This window comes from Ips typographus, linkage group LG2, assembly GCF_016097725.1.
Source record: "Ips typographus isolate SLU linkage group LG2, UJ_Ityp_2.0, whole genome shotgun sequence".
Taxonomy (NCBI): Eukaryota; Metazoa; Arthropoda; class Insecta; order Coleoptera; family Curculionidae; genus Ips; species Ips typographus.
This window is the reverse complement of record NC_138423.1, coordinates 1,303,833-1,330,103: the sequence shown is the minus strand read 5'-3', so window position 1 is coordinate 1,330,103 and position 26,271 is coordinate 1,303,833. Positions and strand designations below refer to the sequence as shown.

Here is a 26,271-nt window from a genome sequence, read left to right as displayed (position 1 = left end):
CCCAGTGTGTTTAATCTTATGTGGCGTACAGCATAACACTCCAGCCAGATGTGGTGGGGTGTTTCTGGTTCTTCTCAGCAGAACCTGCAGGTACTGTCCTCTTCTAGGCCTAGCTTTCTTAGGTCGTCTCTGAGTCGACAATGACCCGTTAGAAACCACGTTGATGCCTTGAGACTGATTTTGCTGAGGTTAATCAGTGTCTTCGATGTTGCTCGGTTAAAATCCTCTTTGGCCTGCCTCAATCCTGGAAGTCTTTGCCAGTGCATTGCTCTCAGTTCTTCTAGATACTGAACCTCTTGCCGCCATTCCAAGTTTTCGTCGTTGAGGCTGATATTTCTCAAGTGTTGAAGTCTTGTTCTCCTGGTGAAAGGTACCCACTTGATGAGTTGATTCTCAATCCCACTGATAAACACCATCTTCTGGTGGTCTCTAGCTCCCTTTCTACGAGATCACAGAGGGTTTCTTCGAATTTGCTTTTGGCCTTAATAACTATGTCGTCAGCATAGCCAAGACAAGTTACTCCGTTCCCGGTAAGAATTCCGAGAAGTTCGTCTACTACCAGACTCCACATTAAGGGTGATAGGACCCCTTCTTGTGGACATGAATTCTGATTCTGATCTGAAAGCATTTGGCACATCCAAGAATGAATACGCAGTAAGGAAAACCACGGTAGACATTAACGCGTCGCGTCGCTGCTACACAGCACACACTAAACTATTGATGGAAAAATAATTAACTACAGAAAAAAGGCTAGAATGTAGCCTTTTCAGTCACCTTAATTGGAAAAACATAAAAACCCCATAACTCTTAAACTGAACACACTAGCTGAATAAGTTACGATCGGTTAATCGAAAATATTACGAATTACTCAGGCAGACTATTACTACAACCAGTTTATTTCTAAATAAGCGTATTATTGCCTCTTTTAGTTACTAGGTCAGTTTCAGATGCGAAATTTGTATCAAAACTTTGCAAATTGCTAAGATAACAAAGAATTTTTCTTTGTGAAAATACTGGCAAAAAAAAATGGGTTACAACTAACATATCAGACGAGTTTACGGCAAGAATAACATTATTGAAGTCATTCAAAAGTGTTTTGTGAAACGAAAAAAAGTGCGAAAATTTAGAAACTCTGGAAAACAAATAATGTTTATTGAGATATGTATTATTTTTTTCATTGCATTATTGGTGAACATTTTCAGCTGGAAAACAAAATGAGAATAAGTGTATTAAATAAATTAAGAATTCCTCTGTGAAAAAAGTTAAGGACTGAAAAATTAAAATACAAACACAGGATGATGTTTATAGTTTACTTACAACATGCAGTATTTTTACTGAATCGACAAAATTGACATAAATGTCAATCACTTGTCAAATTCGTGGCTCATGTTTTGATTATTTTAAATGGAACAACTTGGATGTTAATTGCACAATCAAAAATCTTTTTTTTTCTGGTTTGAAATGTAAGTATTTTATTGAGGTTAGGTTGGGAACTTTTCAAAAAAACATACGGTTTTAATTTTTTCTTCATATTCTTGATACGTTGATTTTAATTTTTTTATGAATTTAAACTGACAGTTCGAGTGATAGAAAGTAGTCATTCTAGCTTTTTCCGTCAATTTGATAACTTTTGCGTTACATGTTTAATATAATATTTGTAATGACTGTTTCAATTTTAAAATCACCTGTTTAAGTAAAAACACCAATTTTTATTTCTTTAAATTTGACACGTCTTGACGTTCTTATAATCATTTTCTTTTACTGTATTCCTGACAAATTTTGCCAGTTTTAGCGTCAGATTGACATTTTTGACAGACGAAATGACAGATTTTGACATTTCTTTTCATTATTGAGCTAAGCGACTTTTGGCAGCGTTGTCAAACTCCAACAGACTGACCAGGATTGTCAGTAGTTGAAAATTGGCTAAAAATACTGAAAATAGTCAAGGAGTTAATTTACATGAAATTTTATTATTTTCCAATATTTTGACCTTAAAAGTTGATTAGAATGACTAAAACTATCCTGGACATACTATACAGTGTCTCAGGATAAGTAGGCCCGCTATGAGGATCTTGAAAACGGTTAGAGATACAGATTAGGTTAAATGGGAGAAAAGTTGCATAATCATAGCATTGATAAAATGACATTTAGAAAATTCAACTTTTTTCGGTTTTTTAGACATTTTGAAAAAGTGATATTTTTACTTTTTATTTTTTGGAATAGCAGAAAACTGTATTTGTTTATCTTATTTTTGAGTTTAAATTAATAATCATCTAAATAACGTAAACAATAGGCAATTTTTAATTAAAAAAATATATATTGACCGCATTTAAAGAATTAGATTTTATATTCAAACCGGTTTTGACAATGATCAATCAATCAATTGACAATGACTTTTAACCATTTTTTTTATGATCACGTGATATATTTTCTCCATTTTGACATGTTACATTCCAAACAGTTTTTCCAAGGTCAAGTGATTTTTTTTCCAGCCATTTTGATTTGCCTTTTTCTAAATTTTTTTCACTTTTCTGTTCTGTCAAGTATCACGTGACTTTTGAAGGCAATTAAGATTTTTTTTATTTAAAATTTCAAAAATTTTGTCGCTTTTTCCATCATTACCCAACGATTTTTTTTTTCATTTAGTTTTCTAAATTTACCTAATTTAAATTTTTTAAAACTTTTCTTTTCTTCAATTTTCTTGCACTGTTTTGTTTGAACCTAAATAACTTTCTTATTTACTTGACATAGTAACAACTTTATTATATGGATGGATAGCCAATTAAATGTGCTCGGTAAAAATATGACAACATTCGTTAATTAGTTTGATGGTTTGGCCGCTAGAGGGCGTCACAGTTGACCATTTTTTTTTCTCTTTTTTGATGCAGTATTTCACTCAATCGTAAATAACTCGCCAATTTGGTTCACTCTGTGTAGACTTGTATACATCAATGGATAGCTAATGAAATTGGTTTTCCAACGATATGACACCTTTGGTTGGTTGATTCGTTGGTTGGGCCGCTAGAGGGCGTCAAAGTTGATAAATTTATTTTGCACTTTTGCAATTCCAGTCCACACTATAAAAAAACTATTGTACGTCAATAGATAACCAATGAAATGGGCTTTCTAAAGGTAAATGACAACACTGGTTGGTAGGTTAAACGTTGGTTCAAACTTCTGGTGACATTGGATCAGAATCCACCAATGCCATTTTGGCGTTCTGACCTGCAAAAACCTTCAAGACTCTGAGACAGTTTGAAAGCCACTGGTGACATTTTCTAGCAACTTTTTTTAATGATCAAAAGACAGTTTTGGAGCATTTAATACCATTTTGGTGATTGTTTTAATATCATCCAAATAATAGGAAAACCTTGACACAAACGGACAGATAAACGTTCCTACATATTTAAATTTATTTACTCGCTCTATTGGTTGATTCTCATATGTTAGGCTTGAGTTTTGAAATTCTTGTGGCTTTCAAGTAATTATCATGAATTTAGTCTTCTTGGTGTTGATATTGAGGCTCATGTTCTTACTGCATTCCCCTACATATCCCAAGCATATCCTGCAAATCCTCCATGTTATCTGCAGTTAGAACTGTGTCGTCCGCATAACGAATATTGCTGACCCATTCACCATTCACCTTAATCTTTATTGTAACTTGAGATTTCAATGCGATAGATTAAAAAAAAATGGGCCACGCTGTTTGGTTTTGGTATACAGGGCATCCAAGCTAAAACTGAATTTTTGTTTGTTTTGAATAGCTTTTTAATTAGTGTCAGTATAACAGCAGTCTGGTAGGAGGTTCTTGGAGTGGATTCAAATTTCAAATTAGTTTCAGTTAATTTCCAACAAAAATAAATTGTGGATACAGTTGAGTAGAAATAACAAAAAAAAAACAGTTTTCGCGGTAGATTACAAAGGCCGTTACTACAATAAATAAAGTTTATAGCCATTACTTCAAAGTCAACCCATTCACTGGTAAAGTCCGTTCTTAATTTTATTTTATACGAAGTATAATTGCAGAATTGACCATTCAAAGTCTCATAACCTACTTTATTTGTGTTCGCCTCACTATACAGACAAATATTGCCGCTTAATTTCACTTTCTTATAAGGTCAGCTTGACGTTATGCAACCTGGTCGTATTATGTCTTTTATTAAATATTACGCTGGTTAACTGTGCTAAATTTGAATAAATAATCGGAGAAATGCCGTTTTGGCGCTTTATTTAAATTAGCTTTTATAGAAAGCAATGAGTGAACGGCACCATAAACAGTTAAAATCATTGTTAGTACTGTTATAGAGTGTATCAGAATTAGTAAAAGTATTGAAATAAGTTCGTTTCAGTAAGTATGTAGATTACTTCCTGTTTTGTTTACAAATTTTTCCCTAATTTGTTTCAACCGGTGGGCAATTTGCGTTATTTATTATATAAAGTTTTTATGTAATATTATCACATATGCATAAGTCCAAACCAACAAGTTGCTGATTAATATGTGAAGCATTCATTCAAATATGACGCATAAATTGGTTTTGTTGCACTAGAACCTTGAAAACGACTTGGTTCGTTTAAGCTGGTATTGTACCTGGCATATGGTCAAATTCACTATTATCTTCCAGTCATTTTCAGGTAAATAAAATTATATACATGTTTGTAACTAAAGTTACCATGGTAAAATGCCAAGATGCAGCTTCTTACAAGGTTTTCTATTTACTACCAATTTGCTCACACAAGGCGCACATTTTATAAATAGCATCTGATTTATTCAGGTTGTATTGGGGGACACTATTATTTCTAAAAGTTATTGGATAAGAAATTTAATGAGGATTCCAAAAATGTGCTTAATACAGTCTTTTTCTCCTTCCAAGTGGGTTTTACAGGAGATTTTGTCCCTGACTGTCTTTTCAAACTGTGTTTGTGTCAGTTCAAGTTTTGACACTGATTTTTTCTCTGACTGTACCAAATTTTGGAGTGTTTTTTCATGTTATTGGATAGGAAATTTAATAAGGAGTCCAAAAATTTGCTTAAAATAGTCATTTTCTCACTCCAAGTGGGTTTTACAAGGAATTTTGTCACTGACTCTCATTTGAAACTGTGTTTCTGACAGTTGAAACTTTCAAACCGATTTTCTCTCTGACTGTACCAAATTTTGTAGTGTTTTCCAGGTTATTAGATAGGAAATTTAATAAGAATTTCAAAAATGTGCTTAAAACATTCATTTTCTCACTCCAAGTAGGTTTTACAGACGATTTAGTCCCTGACTGTCATTTGAAAATGTGTTTCTGGCAGTTCAAACTTTGACACCGCTTATCTCCCTGACTGTACCAAATTTTGTAGTGTTTTTTCATGTTATTAGATAGGAAATTTAATAAGAATTTCAAAAATGTGCTTAAAACAGTAATTTTCTCACTCCAAGTAGGTTTTACAGACGATTTAGTCCCTGACTGTCATTTGAAAATGTGTTTCTGGCAGTTCAAATTTTGACACCACTTATCTCCCTGACTGTACCAAATTTCGTAGTGTTTTTTCATGTTATTAGATAGGAAATTTAATAAGAATTTCAAAAATGTGCTTAAAACAGTAATTTTCTCACTCCAAGTAGGTTTTACAGACGATTTAGTCCCTGACTGTCATTTGAAAATGTGTTTCTGGCAGTTCAAATTTTGACACCACTTATCTCCCTGACTGTACCAAATTTCGTAGTGTTTTTTTATGTTATTAGATAGGAAATTTAATAAGAATTTCAAAAATGTGCTTAGACAGTAATTTTCTCACTCCAAGTAGGTTTTACAGGAGATTTAGTCCCTGACTGTCATTTGAAAATGTGTTTCTGTCAGTTCATGCTTTGACACCGCTTTTCTCCCTGACTGTACAAAATTTTGTTGTGCTTTTAATGCTATTGGATAGGAAAATTAATAAGCATTCCAAAAATGTGCTTAAAACAATCATTTTCTCACTCCAAGTAGCTTTTACAGACGATTTAGTCCCTGACTGAAACTGTGTTTCTGGCATTTCAAGGTTTTTTCCAGGTTATTGGATAAGAAATTTAATGAGCATTCCAAAAATGTGCTTAAAATAGTCATTTCCTCACTACATGTGGCTTTGACAAGCAATTTTTTGTCTTTGACTGTCAAATTGTGCTCAAAAGCTGCAAAAATCTGGGATTAGAAAAGTTTTCCTCCAGTATTCTATACAAAACCTGTTTCTGAGATTTATGACAGTTATTTTTACTGTGGTCACGTGACTGCCTAGCTAAATTATCCTTCAAAAACCACGTCATATCTGTCACTATGTCAAAATTTGCATGAATTACAGCTTAACATAGTTTTCGAAACAAGGCGTGTCTCTGAAATGTATGACAGTTATTTTGACAACTGTACGTTTGTAAATGTAAATTACAAATTGTTTAAATAATAATATCTTCAGATTCGCGTTATTTTTCTCATGAAAAACATATTATTTGTCATAGTTTAAACATGAGGTAATAAAGAAAAGTGACCAAAAGCTAAAAATTATATTTTTTTTAGTAAAGGCTACTTTTCATAAAAAAGGACAGGAAAATGATATCTTTCAAGCTAAGTTCAATTAGACCCATAAATTTACTAGTCAAATTGGAATTTACTGATAAAGTTGGTAAATTTTAGTTACAAAAAGTAAATTGATTGATTACATATAAAAAACGGTTCTGCAAAGTATTTTCTATTTCTCAAAAGGCATAACAAATTTATCAAATCAATTGAAGTTTAAACACAAAACCAAGTGCCGTGTGACGTCACGAGGCACGTTTGAGTTCGGCACCGTTTAGCGCTTATGACGTTGTTTGTTTTATTTGTGATTATTAATTCTCCATTTGCTTGTCTCTCCATTATTATTGAAGGAAAAATAATTTGTCAATACTAAATGGTGTTAAAGTGCACAAGTTCCACTAGGTCTACATCAGGAAACATTAATTAAAGTGCCATTAAACAAAGAAAAGTTTTTCAGATTTATTTTAAGTTTACTACAATTGAAGAGTCCTCTCTGATAATTTTTAGAAAGTTTTGATAGTATTTAGAGACTTCTGGCTATAATAAACCATTTTTGTATAGTTTAGGACACTTGTATGTGTTGTTGACACCTAACCTAACCTAACCTTCTTTGATATTTTTTGGGAGGTATTTAATGAAGCATCTAAACCTCAAAAAATTATGTCAAAAAGTACGTTTTTGCTTTACCTTGTATATTTAAGTAAATTGTCATTGAAAGCCCCTTTCTAATTCAACATCAACAATTTTGAACGATTGTACGTACCGCTGAATGAATGAATGAAAATATGAATTATTAGGTTGAGCTTTTTACAAATATCCTTCTTCGTCCATTTTAGGGTCACTTCTAAACTCAGTTCTATAGGTTTTTATTAATGTGCATGATAATATCGAACCGTATCGGATTCGCCGAGTAGGAATTCTAGACGACGAGTCATGCCTTGTGACGTAGGAACCGTTTTTGCGTGACGTCACTAACCACTAAAAGGCGTTAACTTTTAGTCCTTTTTTTTAATACTAAATAATTATTTTTGTGAATATGCTATCGACACGTTTCTAAACAAACCTAAAATAAATTTGGTGCAAAACCTCTATTGTCTTATCGATTGTATCTACAGAAAAAACAGATTTGATTATATTTTTTTGGTCATCAATATAATATTACCAACAAATGTACTGTCAACACTTTCCATTATTCTTTATATTGTTTGTCATTTGAACTTTATATTATATTATTCAAACCACTTACCAGTTCAGTGCTCATTGTATTACACCCGCGTAATGGTAAAGTGTAAGTGATGGGCGCTTTGCGTTGCACCCATTCGGTCAAACAATGGGTGTTTTTCGATAATCCTCTGGGATAAATCATTCCATTAAACCTCCCATTTCTCGTTCCTATATTAACTACAATTTCGTCGCTATTGCAGTCCACTCGCACATCGGCGTCGTTGATTTCGGCAGCGGTAAGGTTTTCATCGGATACTGAAAAAAAAAGCATATAATATAGTACGATTTTCATTACGACCAAAATAAACCGAGCAATTACTTTATAGCACACATTGTTTTTTGTACAACTAACCTCAATAACAGAAATGCTTGAACTTGTGTTGTTTTTTTGCAGTAGATTTAACTTAGTAAAATATGTCTGAGTTACAGAGTCATTATAGTATATTACGTAGCTGAAAGAAGCATTTTACGCACGATGTGGAAAAAATTACGCACTCAGCCGCGTAGCAATTGTAATCGTTGCCACAGACAGCAAGCAATAATAGTATATTCTCTTCTGGGTGATAATGACACTTATTACCTAACATCTTTTTCAGTATTAAGGGACAGTGGCGGGTATTCTAATTCTCAAAGACTTTTTTTTGAAAAACTCTGGTAGATAATTATAGATCACAGAATAATACACAACATCATCGTGTCTCATATTGCTTGCAGCATAGCATGTCTCGTTGAATAGGATGTGTATTCATTGTCCTGCTCATTAGGTTTGGTGTTTGTCTAAAATTGGCTTTAACCGTTATTCGGTATTTTCTGAACAAAGTCAGTTTTTATTGCTGGTATTTTGATAATACTAGCGATTTCTCCACATTTTGGTATTTAAAATAGTCTATTATTGAGCAGGGGGCTATTTTACGAGTAATTCTTATGTAACAAACTCTTTTGGTGGTAATGGAACTTATTACCTGATATCTTGATTTCTATACGTTTCATTATTTTGGGTCAATTGGAAGAGTCTGTGGGAAACTTTTAGTACTTAGAATAATACACCATAATATTGTGTTATAATTATTGCTGGTCGGTCACTTCTGGTCTTTTGTTACTTGATTACTATAATTACTTTAACTACCTTTCCTAACTATCTTTGAATTTCCATTGCGTCTTGTTAATTATCTTTGATTGGACTCTTGAAGTATTTTAAAGAAGTAGAGAGATTATTTTTTAGTTTTTGTGTAAAATAAAACTCATTTTTTAGTAATAGTAGCTGCAGCAGCTATGTCAACGAGATTTTAGCTATTTTGAGAATCAGCTTTGACTCTTTCTTTTGATTGCCTAGGCCAACAGATTATCTTGACAAAGCTTGCTCTCTATGGTGTGAAGAATCATCCAATAGAATAGATTAAATTGTTCTTAAATGATATTTGTGATTCAGAGAAGTGGGACAATATTTGAGTCCAGCGAGGTAGGGCAGCCTATTCCTTTTTTCTGCTACAATAAGTTAGTCCAGAAATCTTGGATGAGAGACGAGAGCTTAGAACTTATGGATAGAAGGAGATTGTTTAAAAATAAAACAAGAGAATACATGAACATCAAAATGATAACAACTAACAAATTTGTAGTCCTGCAACTGCCTTTATGGGCCCAAAGTAATATTAATGGAAATCCAAGTAATCATATTTTTTCCAAAAATGTTCTCACACTTTACAAGTTCATTACATTCATTAAATACAGAAAACGTCAAAACTTTCTCTATATATTATATAAATTGTGTAGACTCTTCAGTCAGATTAATAGAGTCAATTATTGTAACGACAACTAGACACGAAACACGTTTCCTCTATAATGTACAATCGCGCAGGTAGATTCAGTCCTTAAAGGCAACAATCTCCAAATCGTGAAAGGAAAACAATGATTTTACCGATAAGCTAACTTGGAAAGGATTTGAATTTCGGTTTACAATTTCGCTGCACGCAAGAATTATTTTTGCAAAAATTGTAATCATATCAAGTAAAATACACCTAATACCTGATTGTGTAGGTTAGTGTCTTTTTAAAACTGTTTTTTGCGTTTTATTGATATATGAAAAAGAAACCTTATTACAATTTAATGAGAATGAGATGTTTTAGAGGTTAGAGGTGTTTTAGTTGAAATTGTAGGATTTGCTAAAATAGTTGAGAGTGTTGACATTCATTAGGCAAAATGTACGACAGAAACTACTAAGACAAAATTCCATTTGCACAGAGCACTTCATTTTAATTACACTATTTTAGGTTTTATATACAGTGTGTCAGTTAAATGGAAGAAAAGTTGCGTAATCATAACCTTAATAAAACAACAGTTAGAAAACGTCGAAATTTTCTTTGGTTTCTCAAGATATTTTGAAAAAAGTGAATTTTTGGATTTTATATATTTTTTTTTTTGTTAGGCTTTTTTGTAAAGTTTGTTAAAGCTGTTTAAAGTACGAAGGCGTAGAAGGGCCACAGACGTTATTTTTCTTAAATTTTTACTTCAAACTCAGAAATTAACTAAATTCCGACTTCGAACTCGGAAACTAGTTAAATTTCGACTTCAAACTCGGAAATTAACTAAATTCCGACTTCGAACTCGGAAATTAGTTAAATTCCGAATTCAAACTCGGAATTTAGTTGCAATGTTGTCAAACTGACAAATTCTACTATTTTAGATCTACTAATTTAGATCGAAGACTGTTTGAAATGTTGCCTAACTGACAAAATTTGGTAATTTGGTTCAAAAGTATCCTTGCAATGTTATCAAACTAACAAATTCTACAATTTTGGTTCGAAGAGTGTTTGTAATGTAACCAAACTGACAAGTCCGACTAATTTCTTTGAAGTGTGTTAGCAATGTTGCCAAAGTTAACAAATTTTACTAATTTGCTACGAAGAATGTTTGCAATGTTGCCAAACTGAAAAATTTTGTCTAATTTGGTTTGAAGAGCTTTTGCAATGTGACAATGAGTGTAAATTCTGAGTTCGAAGTCGAAATTTAACTAAATTTCGAGTTCAAAGTCAGAATTTAACTAAATTCCGAGTTCAAAGTCAGAATTTAACTAAATTCAGAGTTTGAAGTCGGAATTTACCTAAATTCTTTCGGAATTTAACTAATTTTCGAGTTCAAAGTCGGAATTTAGTTAATTTCCGAGTTTGAAGTCGAAATTTAAGAAAAATAACGTCTGTGGCCTTTCTACGCCTTCGTATTAAAGTGACATTATCAGTGTTTCATTCCGACGTTTTGTCATTGCGGAACCATCATCAAACCTATTTTATTGCTAATTCAATGATGTATGACACTTTATGGTTTAAATGCGTTTTACTTTGTTTTTTAACCTTATAATAGAAATGTCCTATTACGGATCTGAAAAATATGTTTTATTTATTTATAATTTGTTCAGGTTATTTAAATGGTTATTATTAATTTAAACTTAAAAAATAAGACAAGAAAAATCTTCAAGTTTTCTCTTCAATACCAAAAATAAAAAAAGTTAAGTTTCATACATTATTGAATTCTTTAGAATCTAACATAAAAACATCAGAACCGTATTAAAAAAAATAAAGTTGATGATGGTTCCGCAAAAACGAAACGTTGAAATGAAAAACTGATAATGCCACTTATAAGATCTTTAAAATTTGCTGTAGAGAATGTTATTAGTTTTGATCTAAGTTCAATATTAACTTCACAAAAAAATAAAAGGTAAAATAAAAAAATTCAATTTTTGCAAAATATCTCAAAAACCCCAAAAAAGTTAATGTTTCCTAAATTTCAATTAATTAAGGCCATTATTACGCAACTTTTTTCCGATTTAACCAAATCTGTATCTCTAACCTTTTTCAAGATCCCCATTCCCCCACTGTATGCAGGTGTGGTAAAAGAATAACCGATCATAGGAAAACCGTGTAACGAACAGAGAAATATTGATAATCACATGCGCAAGACAAAGACAGACAACGTAGGCGAAAATTTTGTTGCAATGTTGTCAAATGGCTCTCTGAATACTGCAAAGTTTTTTCAAAAACAGCAAAATGGTGCACAATTTACACAAAAATAACAGTGACTCTAGGAAGTGGCTCCACAACGTTTTTGGAGTTTGAGATGAGAATTTATTTACTTTTGACAGGTGAAAATTAGGGCATTAGACAGTTATTGCAACCCAACTGTAATTCGAATGCTAAACAGCTAAACATCATTAAACCAAACATTGTACGCTCATTCATCGAAATAAGTAGGAATGGTCTTCAGATAAGCTTCTGGCAACATTGCCTCAAAGTTTTTGCTTACCAGACTTTTTATTAGGTTTTCTGTCTTTGTCTCGCGCATGCAATTATCAATGTTTCTCTTTCAGTTACACGGTTTTCCTATAGTCGGTTTTGTTTTACCACACCTGTGTAGTATCATATCTTTGATATTAATTTCACTGTTGCTGTGTACGTAGTATTAAAATATGGAGAAATGTTTCAGTTATTGTGTTAAATTGTTATTTACTTATAACAAGGTTTCTACTCATACAAAAATAAAATAAGTTTGTAGATTTTAAAGTATCTGTAAATCATACTTATTTATCAACGACTAATATGGTAATCATTTATGTCAGAACTTAGTTTGAGTTAAAGCGATTTTACTACACTAGTGTGAAGAGTGCTATAATAATTGTTTTATCTTATTGACTACTAGCACGGTAATGATCCATTACATAACTTTCTTTGAGTGAGACCGCTGAGTAAAAAGAGCACTTACATGATTGGGAAGGTAGGTTAGCTGAGGTGGTCATCGAAATCTGCAAAAAAAAAGAAATGCTAATATTAGTAAATCAAAAAATAGTATCGACTGAATATTTTTACAAAACACAACGTAAGCACAACAAAATTACAGCATAAGCTTAGCTTGTTTGTTTATGAGTACTATTAAAATCTAAAGTAATATACAGGGTGTTAAGTTTAAACTAAGAAAGTTGTTATGCTTTGTGACTGACCCTGTATACTTGCAAATCTCGTGGTTGCCTTGGGGTGGAATGAAGGAAGATGGTGGAAGAAGATTAAATTAGAAGACTTTCAAAAGTATAAGTATATGACAAACAGTATACAAATATACACAGAGCACTAGTATACTAAGATAAGCTACATACAGGTGTGATAAATCCAAAAGCGACCATAGGAAAACCGTGTAACGGACAGAGAAACGTAAGTAATTGCGTGCGCGGGAGAAAGACAGAAAACGAAAAAAATATCAAGTAGGCCATATTTTTAGGGCGCTGTTGCCAAACGCCGTAAGTAGGTTTGTCGAGGGTATTGAATACTTACGGCGTTTGGCAACAGCGCGCTAAAAATATGGCCTACTTGATATTTTATTCGTTTTCTGTCTTTCTCCCGCGCATGCAATTACCTACGTTTCTCTGTCACTCTATCTTACTGACAAGTGAATTTGTAACCAATAGAAACAAATTGAAAACATTAATAAAACCCAAGCAAAATATATGACGCCACTTCCATTAAGGTTTGCAATCTCAGTTCATTACGAATCCACCCACCGTTTTTGAATTTTTGTAGCCAAGGCGACCAGGATTTGTTACGTCACGACCCAAAGCGTCTGCAGAATAATATGGTTTTGCTCAAGGTTGTCTCCTTATAAGTTTTCAGCGAGTTTATCACTACAGCCCACAATTATCAACATTAAAAAATCGTCTTTTCTTTGTTCGTACATGTGGACCGACGTGTTTTTCCTTAAAGACTAAACTAGAGAAGAAAATGTACTTACCAATCCGAATATAAGGAAGCAGTATTGCAGTGGTGCCATTTTGCTTTTGTATAATGAAGCTCAGTCTTGGAATACTCTAAAAAAGAATCAGAAATTAATTTTTTGTACAGGGTGAGTCAACGATAAAGTTCATTATTTCATTAGGTTCAAGAAATACAAAAAAAATGTTTTATCTACTCCTAGCATGGTAATCATTCATTACATAGCTCATTTTGAGTTACGTAATGAGCGATTTTACCGCACTAGTGCGATAATAATCGATTTTATCGCACTAGTGCGATAAAACAACTTTAAATGAAAATTTGTGCTGTAATTGTTTATTGAATTTAAACATAACTTTGATAAAACCATGAACAGACCTATCTTAAATAATAACTATATTTTACTTTTTATGAATATTAAAAGTGAAATGAATTCCTGAATTAGAAAGTTCTTGGATCGAATTTACACAAAAAAAAAAAAAAAGGCTGGATGAACTATAGGTTGATGCCAAGGTTTCAAAGTACACGAGTAACACTTTTTCTTGAAAGGGACTCTTCATGTTCTTGGTCTCGCACCAGGTGACAAAACGTTGTTACATTTTTTCATATTTCTCCTTTGACTTGGCAGGCAACAAGCCAGATACCACGTTTGCGGCAGCTTCTTCAATATCTGACGGAAGTTCTTCAGACATGTTCATAACGAAATGCACTTTTAAAAATTTGTGACTGACACTGTTAAATTGTCGCTTAAGTGATATGTGGAAACAAATGGCCACCATAGCAACAACACCAAAACAGTACAGCGTAGATGACAAGATTTAAGGGTAACAAATAACTACCCGTAGCAAGCATATACGAGACGTTCCTAAATAGTTCACATTGCACAAAATATGAATTTTTTTCTTACTTTACGCTGCTTCTGATGGTCGTAGATAAAATGTTGTACATCACCCGTGGGGTATGGCAAATTAACGTACTCGTGTGATCACCACAACTCGGTCTACGACCTCGTCGTGGCAACACTCCCACTCGTGACTATAAAAATGCTCATACCCCACTAGTAATGTAAATAACTATTAGAGAATATTGAGACGCATGGTTTAAAGTTACTTTTGTATATACAGGGTGGTTTATAAAGGCAGATAAAATAATAGTTTTTTAAAAGGAACTCCCTATTTTTTAACACCTTCTTAGATTCTCTATGAAATTTTAAAACTTTTTTGACATATACCTAAATCTAACATCTTTTCAGTAAAGTCAGGAAAAAAATTGCGCCTTTATGAACAGAAACACAGTTTGAAAAGACAGTCAGGGACAAAATCCCCTGTAAAACCCACTTAGAGTCAGAAAATGATTGTTTTAAGCACATTTTTGGAATCCTCATTAAATTTCCTATCTATTGACATAAAAAACACTACAAAATCAAGTAAAGTCAGGGATAAAAGTGGTGTCAAAGTTTGATCTGCCCGAAACACAGTTCGAAAAGACAGTCAGGGGCAAAATGGCCTGTAAAACCCACTTGGAACTAAAAAATGACTGTTTTAAGCACATTTTTGGAATACTTCTAACATTTACTATCCTATGGCATAAAAAATACAATAAAATCCGTTAAAGTCAAGGAGAAAAGTGGTGTGAAAATTTGAAATGTTAGGAACCCAGTATGAAAGGACAGTCAGTGACAAAATCGCCTGTAAAGCCCATTTGGATTGAAAAAATGGCTACTTTAAGCACATTTTTGAAATCCTCATTAAATTTACTATCTAATGACATAAAAAACAATACAAAATCAAGTAAAGTCAGGGATAAAAGTGGTGTCAAAGTTTGATATGCCAAAAACACAGTTTGACAGCCAAGAACAAAATCGCTTGTAAAGCCAACTTGAAGTGAGAAAATTACTGTTTTAAGCACATTTTTGTAACCGTCATTAAATTTCCTATCTAATGACATAAAAAACACTACAAAATCAAATAAAGTCAGGGATAAAAGTGGTGTCAAAGTTTGATCTGCCCGAAACACAGTTTGAAAAGACAGTCAGGGGCAAAATGGCCTGTAAAACCTACTTCGACTTAGAAAATGACTGTTTTAAGCACATTTTTGGAATCCTCATTAAATTTCCTATCTATTGACATAAAAAACACTACAAAATCAAGTAGTCAGGGATAAAAGTGGTGTCAAAGTTTGATCTGCCCGAAACACAGTTCGAAAAGACAGTCAGGGGCAAAATGGCCTGTAAAACCAACTTGAAGTAAGAAAATTACTGTTTTAAGCACATTTTTGGATCCGTCATTAAATTTCCTATCTAATGACATAAAAAAACACTTCAAAATCGTGTAAAGTCAGGTATAAAAATGGTGTCAAACTTTAATATGCCCGAAACACAGTTCGAAAAGACAGGCAAGGGCAAAATGGCCTGTAAAACCCACTTGGACTTAGAAAATGACTGTTTTAAGCACATTTTTGGAATCCTCATTAAATTTCCTATCTATTGACATAAAAAACACTACAAAATCAAGTAGTCAGGGATAAAAGTGGTGTCAAAGTTTGATCTGCCCGAAACACAGTTTGAAAAGACAGTCAGGGGCAAAATGGCCTGTAAAACCAACTTGAAGTAAGAAAATTACTGTTTTAAGTACATTTTTGGAACCGTCATTAAATTTCCTATCTAATGACATAAAAAACACTACAAAATCAAGTAAAGTCAGGGATAAAAGTGGTGTCAAAGTTTGATCTGCCCGAAACACAGTTCGAAAAGACAGTCAGGGGCAAAATGGCCTGTAAAATCTACTTCGACTTAGAAAATGACTGTTTTAAGCACATTTTTGGAATCCTCATTAAATTTCCTATCTATTGACATAAAAAACACTACAAAATCAAGTAGTCAGGGATAAAAGTGGTGTCAAAGTTTGATCTGCCCGAAACACAGTTAGAAAAGACAGTCAGGGGCAAAATGGCCTGTAAAACCTACTTCGACTTAGAAAATGACGGTTTTAAGCACATTTTTGGAATCCTCATTAAATTTCCTATCTAATGACATAAAAAAAACAATACAAAATCAAGTAAAGTCAGGGATAAAAGTGGTGTCAAAGTTTGATCTGCCCGAAACACAGTTCGAAAAGACAGTCAGGGGCAAAATGGCCTGTAAAACCAACTTGAAGTGAGAAAATTACTGTTTTAAGCACATTTTTGGAACCGTCATTAAATTTCCTATCTAATGACATAAAAAACACTACAAAATCAAGTAAAGTCAGGGATAAAAGTGGTGTCAAAGTTTGATCTGCCCGAAACACAGTTCGAAAAGACAGTCAGGGGCAAAATGGCCTGTAAAATCTACTTCGACTTAGAAAATGACTGTTTTAAGCACATTTTTGGAATCCTCATTAAATTTCCTATCTAATGACATAAAAAAAACAATACAAAATCAAGTAAAGTTTAATATGCTGGAAACACAGTTCGAAAAGACAGTCAGGGGCAAAATGGCCTGTAAAACCCACTTGGAACTAGAAAATAACTGTTTTAAGCACATTTTTGGAATCCTTATAACATTTACTATCCTATGGCATAAAAAATAGAATAAAATCCGTTAAAGTCAGGGAGAAAAGTGGTGTGAAAATTTGAAATATTAGGAACCCAGTTTGAAAGGACAGTCAGAAACAAAATCGCCTGTAAAGCCCATGTGGATTGAAAAAATGGCTACTTTAAGCACATTTTTGAAATCTTCATTAAATTTCCTATCTATTGACATAAAAAACACTACAAAATCAAGTAAAATCAGGGATAAAAGTGGTGTCATAGTTTGATTTGCCCGAAACACAGTTTGAAAATAAAGTCAGGGACAAAATCGACTGTAAAACCCACTTACAGTTAAAAAATGACTGTTTTAAGCACATTTTTATAATCCTAAATAAATTTTCTTTCTAATGACTGTAAAAACCACTACAAATTCCAGTAAAGTCAGGGAAAAAAGTGTTGAAAAAGCTTGTTCAGCCAGAAACACAATTTAACAGTCAAGATTAAAATTGCCTGTAAAGCCTACTTAAAGTGCGAAAAGGACTGTTATAGATACATTGTTGGAATAATCATTAAATTTGCTATCCCATGACACAAAAAATCCCTACAAAATAATGCACAATCAGAGAGAAAAATGGTGTTAAAGTTTGAACTTCCAAAAACAGAGTTTGAAAGGACAGTCAGGGACAAAATCGCCGCTAAAACCTATTTGAATTGGAAAAATGGCTGCTTTAAGCACATTTTTGAAATCCTCGTTAAATTTCCTATCTAAAGACATGAAAAACACTACAAAATCATGTAAAGTCAGGGATAAAAGTGGTGTCAAAATTTGATCTGCCAGAAATACAGTTTGAAAAGACAGTCATGTACAAAATCGCCTGTCAAACCCACTTGGAACTAGAAAATGACTGTTTTAAGCATATTTTTATAGTCCTCTTTAAATTTCCTTTCCAATGACATAAAAAATCACTACAAATTCCGGTAAAGTCAGGGAAAATGTTTGTTCTGTCAGAAACACAATTTGACAGTCAAGATCAAAATTGTCTGTAAAGCCTGTTGTAGGCACATTTTTGGAATTCTCATTCTTCTTCTCCTCATTCATGTCCTCAGCCTATTGAAATAAGTAATAATTGTTACTTATAATTTGTTTTAGAATGTTTTTATTCTACTTAAGTAAATTTAAAAGTGTTTTTAAGTTCTAAAATTATTTGCATACTCTTAAGAAGTACTTTTTAAGAGGTAAAAGTAATTTTAAAGAAATAAGTAAAAGAAATCATAACAATCATTAACAAGAATTTTGTAATACAAACAAAAAGAGTGTACATTTTTTCTCGTGGACTAAAGGCTCGCTACGCTCATGGGTCTAATTGTTCTTTTCGTGAATAAAAAATGGTTTGTCACTTGTTGTATAAGTAACTATTAAATACGTCTATACCTTCTACACAAAAAAAGTCTCCTAATAACGTTTTGTTTTCAAAATTTTTCATTATTCACCATTAGCCTGTAATTTAATGAATATAGGTATATTTATCACATTGTCTTAGGCAGGACGCTAGTAATAAATTATACCTGCAAATAACAGCTATTTTTTGACGCAGATTATTGTCAAAAAGTGTGTTTTTACAATACTTAAGAACTTCTTTTTAATTTATAAGTAGTTAAGTACTACTGAGACTACTTTAGTAGTGATAAAATTAAACTTATGTCTGAAAGTATATTCGTTTAATATTTTAGGTAGATTTGAAATTATGGCTATTTACTATTTATTACTTAAAGTAGTTTAGGGGACTACTTATCCCAGCTCTGGTATGAATCATTTTTTTTTTTAATTTTTCCGTTGAAAAATACTGTTTTTATTGTTATTGAATAAAACTGTTTCACATAAAAATTACCAGAGTACGCAATAATTTTAGTGATGTAACTGGTCTGTGTATGTGCTGTTGTCTTCAAGGCTGGCGTGGTTCAACGCGACCCGGTTATTAAAAGTTAACACTTTCTTTTTTTCTGGTTCAGGAACAGAACAAATCTTTACATTAGAAAGTTGCCACACGACTTGTCCTTTGGGCTGTGTAATTTATTTTTCGGATAGGACAGTGCGAATTATGTAACGCACTCTACTTCCTTTGGCGATCAAGCAAATACCTGTATGGTGGGTAATTAAAAACGAAAGTGAACGGCAACCAGCCTTACAATTTTTCTAGTTATTAATTTTTCCTAAATTGTATTTTTGATCGGCAAATACAGGTAGCCTTAGATCAATGTCTTGGTGTTTTGCAATGGGAACCAAGCCGATTGGCTAATTTAGCAAAGTCAATCTTTTGTTAACGTTAACGATCACTTCACAACCGCAATTTGTTCAAGAGGCTGAAGTTAATGAATGCATGTTTCGAAAATGTGTTCCAAAAAGTGTACTCTCACCTAAAAACACACTAATTATGCTGGATGGATATATGAAAGTGCAAATATTTAACTTTAGGATTAATGGCGGTTAAATAGCAATTAAACTCAACCAATTTCCTTCAAAAGTACAGCGTTCAATTATTATAAATTATTACTAAATAGGTATTTTATACAGATGATAAACGGGCTAGAAAAAGATGGGAAAAAACTGAAAAGTGACATGACAAGTCACTGTGCCAAAATAGAATGACGTCATTCGACAGTTGGTCACGTGACTGTGATTTTCCCAATTCAAATAGGTTTTACAGGCGATTTTGTCCCTGACTGTCCTTTCAAACTCTGTTTTTGGAAGTTCAAACTTTAACACCACTTTTCTCTCTGATTTTGCATTATTTTGTAGTGATTTTTTGTGTCATTGGATAGCAAATTTAATGATTATTCCAAAAATGTATCTATAACAGTCCTTTTCTCACTTCAAGTAGGCTTTACAGGCAATTTTGATCTTGACTGTTAAATTGTGTTTCTGGCTGAACAAGCTTTTTCAAAATTTTTTCCCCTGACTTTACTAGAATTTGTAGTGGTTTTTATAGTCATTAGAAAGAAAATTTATTTAGGATTATAAAAATTTGCTTAAAACTGTCATTTTTTAACTGTAAGTGGGTTTTACAGGCGATTTTGTCCCTGACTGTCTTTTCGAACTGTGTTTCTGACAGATCAAATTTTGACACCACTTTTATCTCTGATTTTACATAATTTAGAAGTGTTTTTTATGTTATTAGATAGGAAATTTAATGAAGATTTCAAAAATGTGCTTAAACTAGCCATTTTTTCAATTCAAATGGGCTTTACAGGCCATTTTGTCACTGTCCTTTCAAACTAGGTTCCTAACATTTCAAATTTTCACACCACTTTTCTCCCTGACTTTAACGGATTTTATTGTATTTTTTATGCCATAGGATAGTAAATGTTACAAGGATTCCAAAAATGTGCTTAAAACAGTCATTTTCTAGTTCCAAGTGGGTTTTACAGGCCATTTTGCCCCTGACTGTCTTTTTGAACTGTGTTTCCAGCATATTAAACTGTGACACCACTTTATCCCTGACTTTACTTGATTTTGTATTGTTTTTTTTATGTCATTAGATAGGAAATTTAATGACAGTTCCAAAAATGTGCTTAAAAAAGTCATTTTTTAGTTCCAAGTGGGTTTTACAGGCCATTTTGCCCCTGACTGTTTTTTCGAACTGTGTTTCGGGCAGATCAAACTTTGACACCACTTTTATCCCTGACTACTCGATTTTGTAGCGTTTTTTATGTCAATAGATAAGAAATTTAATGAGGATTCCAAAAATGTCCTTAAAACAGTCATTTTCTAAGTCCAAGTGGGTTTTACAGGCCATTTTGCCCCTGCCTGTCTTTTCAAACTGTGTTTCGGGCATATTAAACTGACACCATTTTTATACCTGACTTTACACGATTTTGAAGTGTTTTTTTATGTCATTAGATAGGAAATTTAATGACGGTTCCAAAAATGTGCTTAAAACAGTAATTTTCTCACTTCAAGTTGGCTTTACAAGCGATTTCGTTCTTGGCTGTCAAACTGTGTTTTTGGCATATCAAACTTTGACACCATTTTTATCCCTGACTTTACTTGATTTTGTATTGTTTTTTATGTCATTAGATAGGAAATATAATGAGGATTCCAAAAATGTTCTTAAAACAGTAATTTTTTAACTGTAAGTGGGTTTTACAGGCGATTTTGTCACTGACTGTCCTTTCAAACTAGGTTCCTAACATTTCAAAATTTAACACCACTTTTCTCCCTGACTTTAACGGATTTTATTGTATTTTTTATGCCATAGGATCGTAAATGTTATAAGGATTCCAAAAATGTGCTTAAAACAGTCATTTTCTAGTTCCAAGTGGGTTTTACAGGCCATTTTGCCCCTGACTGTCTTTTCAAACTGTGTTTTCAGCATATTAAACTGTGACACCACTTTATCCCTGACTTTACTTGATTTTGTATTGTTTTTTTTATGTCATTAGATAGGAAATTTAATGACAGTTCCAAAAATGTGCTTAAAAAAGTCATTTTTTAGTTCCAAGTGGGTTTTACAGGCCATTTTGCCCCTGACTGTTTTCTCGAACTGTGTTTCGGGCAGATCAAACTTTGACACCACTTTTATCCCTGAATTTACTCGATTTTGTAGTGTTTTTTATGTCAATAGATAGGAAATTTAATGAGGATTCCAAAAATGTTCTTAAAACAGTCATTTTCTAAGTCCAAGTGGGTTTTACAGGCCATTTTGCCCCTGCCTGTCTTTACGAACTGTGTTTCGGGCATATTAAACTTTGACACCATTTTTATACCTGACTTTACACGATTTTGAAATGTTTTTTTATGTCATTAGATAGGAAATTTAATGAGGATTCCAAAAATGTGCTTAAAACAGTAATTTTCTCACTTCAAGTTGGCTTTACAAGCGATTTTGTTCTTGGCTGTCAAACTGTGTTTTTGGCATATCAACTTTGACACCATTTTTATCCCTGACTTTACTTGATTTTGTATTGTTTTTTATGTCATTAGATAGGAAATATAATGAGGATTCCAAAAATGTTCTTAAAACAGTAATTTTTTAACTGTAAGTGGGTTTTACAGGCGATTTTGTCACTGACTGTCCTTTCAAACTAGGTTCCTAACATTTCAAAATTTAACACCACTTTTCTCCCTGACTTTAACGGATTTTATTGTATTTTTTATGCCATAGGATAGTAAATGTTATAAGGATTCCAAAAATGTGCTTAAAACAGTCATTTTCTAGTTCCAAGTGGGTTTTACAGGCCATTTTGCCCCTGACTGTCTTTTCAAACTGTGTTTTCAGCATATTAAACTTTGACACCACTTTATCCCTGACTTTACTTGATTTTGTATTGTTTTTTATGTCATTAGATAGGAAATTTAGTGACGGTTCCAAAAATGTGCTTAAAACAGTAATTTTCTCACTTCAATTTGGCTTTACAAGCGATTTTGTTCTTGGCTGTCAAACTGTGTTTTTGGCATATCAAATTTTGATACCACTGTGCCAAAATAGAATGACGTCATTCGACAGTTGGTCACGTGACCACCTAATCAATAAGACTAACTAACATCTTATGACGAACCGTCAAATTATGTTACATCCACTTCAGCAGACTGACACACCTATGTTACTTACGAACTGTTTATCCATCTTTGTTTAGCTTATTTGATTTGTAATGGTTCTCTTTTCTTACCATTGATTTCCTGTGGATAATTTCCTAAAATTGTATGTACAGGGTGTTACAATTTCATCTTTCTGTCTTGTGGTGGATGTGGATGTCTTGCTTATTTTAAATAGAACACCCTGTATATTATTGTATTTTTGAATAGTCCTATCGATTTCAAATATTTTTGATGTATACCTATAGATCTCATCTAAACAGTTTTCGAAACATTGACGTTTGAAAAATGACATTTTTAGTTTTTAAAGTGTCATTATTCCTAATCTGAATAATATAGAGCAAAACGGCCGTTTTGTCTCTATCTCATTCTGGTTAAAAGTTATGACACTTGGAAACATAAAAGTGTCATTTTTCAAACGTCAATATCTCGAAAACCGTTGTAGTATAGGTTACATGAAAAATATTTGAAATCGATAGGACTATTCAAAAATTCAATAACATACAGGCAGTTCCAATTAAAATAAGAAAGTTGACATCAACTTCCGGTTAAACCGGAAGTGACAGAAAGATGAAATGAACTTTTAAAACATAGCACTCATCAAATTTCTTTTAATTCCAAAATTTCAAATTTCTATTAACATTGGATCCTAATAAACTTTTAATTATCGGTTTGGGTGGCAAACCCTTATATATAATTTACCAAAAATATGTTTTTTAAGTGCATGAAAAGTACCATAAAAAATTCTCTCCCTTTTTATTAATTTCATGCGCTACAAGATTACATTTAGATATTTTGATCCTTAAAGGTTTCCTTAAAGAGTTACAGGCCAAAAAAGAACAGAATGCACCAAACACGTCAAATTGAATTGAAAGAAATTGACGGACATTTTATGAAAATTGATTTGAAAATTCAAAATTCAGGTAAAATTTATTAAAATGTATTTCGAAATACATGAAAGTGGACTAGGAAATCATAAAAATTGATTTGATAACTTGAATTTAAAGTCAAGGTTATGAAAATTCTTTTGAGAACAGGAAAATGATGTCCTAAAAAGAAAATTTTTGTAAAATATCTAAGAAACGGTGCAAAATAGGTATTATTAACAGTAAAATAGGAAAATATTAACAGTATTTACTAACTTTTTGCGAAGAATTTAAAAATTAGATTAGAAACAGGATATGTTTTACTTGAAAATCAAAAGTTGGGGTTCTTTTCGACTGATCTGGTATGATGAATGTGCAAAATATTTTAGAGGAAGATTTGATATTTTTTAAAAAGATTGGACCAATCTAAATACACTCTAAAATTCAACAGAAAAATTATTAGTCATTCTTTAGATACTTCTAATATACCATCAGCGTTAATCACTCTGCATACTCAAATCAACCAAAGTGAATGTTCAAAATGTTGCTCATTCTTATTAATGCAACGTCTAAACCGTTTTTCGACGTAGCATTTCAAGTGTTATTTCATTGAACGCATTGGGTATTTCTAATTTTGCTATATCTTTTCTTATTGGAATGACAATCATAATCTCAATAAATCTTTAAAGAAATTAGGGTGACCTAGGTGGTCAGCTTCTTCAAAAATCGATAGAACCTTTTTTGTTTTGCTTTTAGTTATTCTGCAATGATGCTAAAGTATATTATTTGTATTAAAACACCGAGGCATTCCATTTGAAATAAGTGATTTAATGCATATTAAGAGAGTCAAATATATTTTTCTGGTTTATTAGATACCTAAACCATAGACCCATTTAACATTAACTCAGCTTCTGTCTTGCAGTTCTTAGATAATTTTAATTTTGTTTTGTGAATTTTCTTGCGAGATGCAAAATTATTATAAAACTGCAAATTTGATCCAAAGGGTCGTAACAGTAATTATGTTATTAACATTTCACTTATCTTTGATATAGAATTGAAATCCGTCATAAAATACACGGAGTTATACAGTAAAGTTCTCCAAATCCTGAAGTGATATCTCGGAGAGTTCGACAGTCGCTTAGGCTAGAAACCTTTTCCTCTTCAAATAATTATATTGTTAGTTAATCATGATTATAATATGTTATATAACAGAAAACAACAGTTAACAACATTGCCACACACCTACCAATATATGCATGTTAATTGATTCAACTCTATTATTATGGTATTACCTGTATGGAAGTAAGTAACCTAACGATATCCTTAAAAACAACGGCCAAATTCACTAGTAAAAACAGCAAATTTATCACAGCAGGTTCACTCGCGTTAAGCAAACATATACGCACGGTCGAATTCTTTGCCTAATGTTTTCTGTACCTCGAAACGGTCGTAAATTTCATAATCACCCGCGTTTTTTTCCATTAATTTTGACTTTTTCTGATGATTAGTTTTTGCGACTTTACATGCTTCGACAAAATTTTATTTTATGTTATTTTCTTCGAAAATAAATGAATCGAAAGTGTATGCACCACCGCAGCACAGCCGATTGCCCGATCGTGACTTCAACAGTCTGCCTTGAGCTTAAGTCGGTTTTGGTCGTTTACGACGATGTTGAAAGCAAAAGCTGCGCCGCCAGTCAATTTATTGGCTTGTGCGTCGTTCTTGAGTTTAATCAGCGTTTTGGTGGGTTTGCAGCACTGATTTTGGTCATTTTACGTAAAAATTCCATACACGTCACACACATCTACATGGATGATGCCATACTTTAAAATATCCTGGGTTTTCCCTTCAAAAAAAAAAAAGAAGAAAAATCTTGTATTCAATGTGTTCCAAAAGTACAGGATGTCTCTAAACAATGAGGAAAAAATAGTATCACTATACCACAATTTCTGGAGGTATAAAACAACAAAACATACTCCATCAGTCTTGAGAATAATCAAAATCCTCTCCATAAAGCCGTAAAACCACAAAACCTGTCTTAAAATCCAGTAAAATGAGTGTAAGCAGTAACAACAAATGTATTTAACAGCTTTATGTATTGATTTGTATTGAAATCAGAAACTTCACTTAAACTTAAAAATTATGAAATTCTATCTAAAATGTGTATTTTGCCTTCAAATTTGTAGATTGAAAATTCCCTTGATCACTTAAAATTCACGTGAAATTTATGAAAATTGATTTGATAACTTGAATTTAACGTCAACTTCTTGAACAATGTATTGGAAACAGTATGAAAAGTATTTAAAAAGTCTTAACAATTAGAAAAATATACTTAGAAAGTCTATTTTGACGTCAAAATCATGAAAATTACTTGATAGCTTAAAATTCACCTCAAGTGCAATGAAAATTGTCCTAAAACCAGAAATTTAACTTAAAAAACATAAAGCAGCCATTACACGAAGCAAATATTTGTTTAATTATTATAAAATATTATTAGCAAATATTGGTACTTTATTTTTAAGACTTTTGGTAGATTATTATTGTATCCCTTGAAGATAGGTACCTAACCACTTATTTTTGCCCAAACATGTTGAGCGGCCTCTTTGCCGATTAGGACCTTTGAATTGATTGAGCAGAAGTTTCTGTGGTCCTTCCATTGGTAAAAAAAATGCTTAAAATAAAAGATCATTAAACCAGTGTAAAGCACCATCAATATTACACATATTACATATTAATTACTAAACTTTTGCGTAAAAGAATTGAGGTAAATCTCTGAAAACTGCAAAACTTTTATCGGAAAA

The 26,271-nt window shown here is 32.4% G+C and overlaps 2 protein-coding genes across 2 annotated transcripts in view; one reads left to right on the top strand and one right to left on the bottom strand.

Moving 5' to 3' along the window:
• pio (zona pellucida domain-containing protein piopio) overlaps window positions 1-25,113 on the bottom strand; it is a 61,196-nt gene extending 36,083 nt beyond the window's left edge. The window contains exons 1-4 of the mRNA XM_081973837.1: window positions 24,763-25,113; window positions 13,521-13,596; window positions 12,504-12,543; window positions 7,777-8,009 (exon numbers count right to left, since the gene is read on the bottom strand). Coding sequence (XP_081829963.1) covers window positions 7,777-8,009; window positions 12,504-12,543; window positions 13,521-13,559 — 312 coding nt within the window. The 5' untranslated portion in view covers window positions 13,560-13,596; window positions 24,763-25,113. The remainder of the gene's footprint in view (window positions 1-7,776; window positions 8,010-12,503; window positions 12,544-13,520; window positions 13,597-24,762) is intronic.
• Txl (Thioredoxin-like) overlaps window positions 1-26,271 on the top strand; it is a 38,200-nt gene that overhangs the window by 8,815 nt on the left and 3,114 nt on the right. The window lies entirely within an intron of this gene.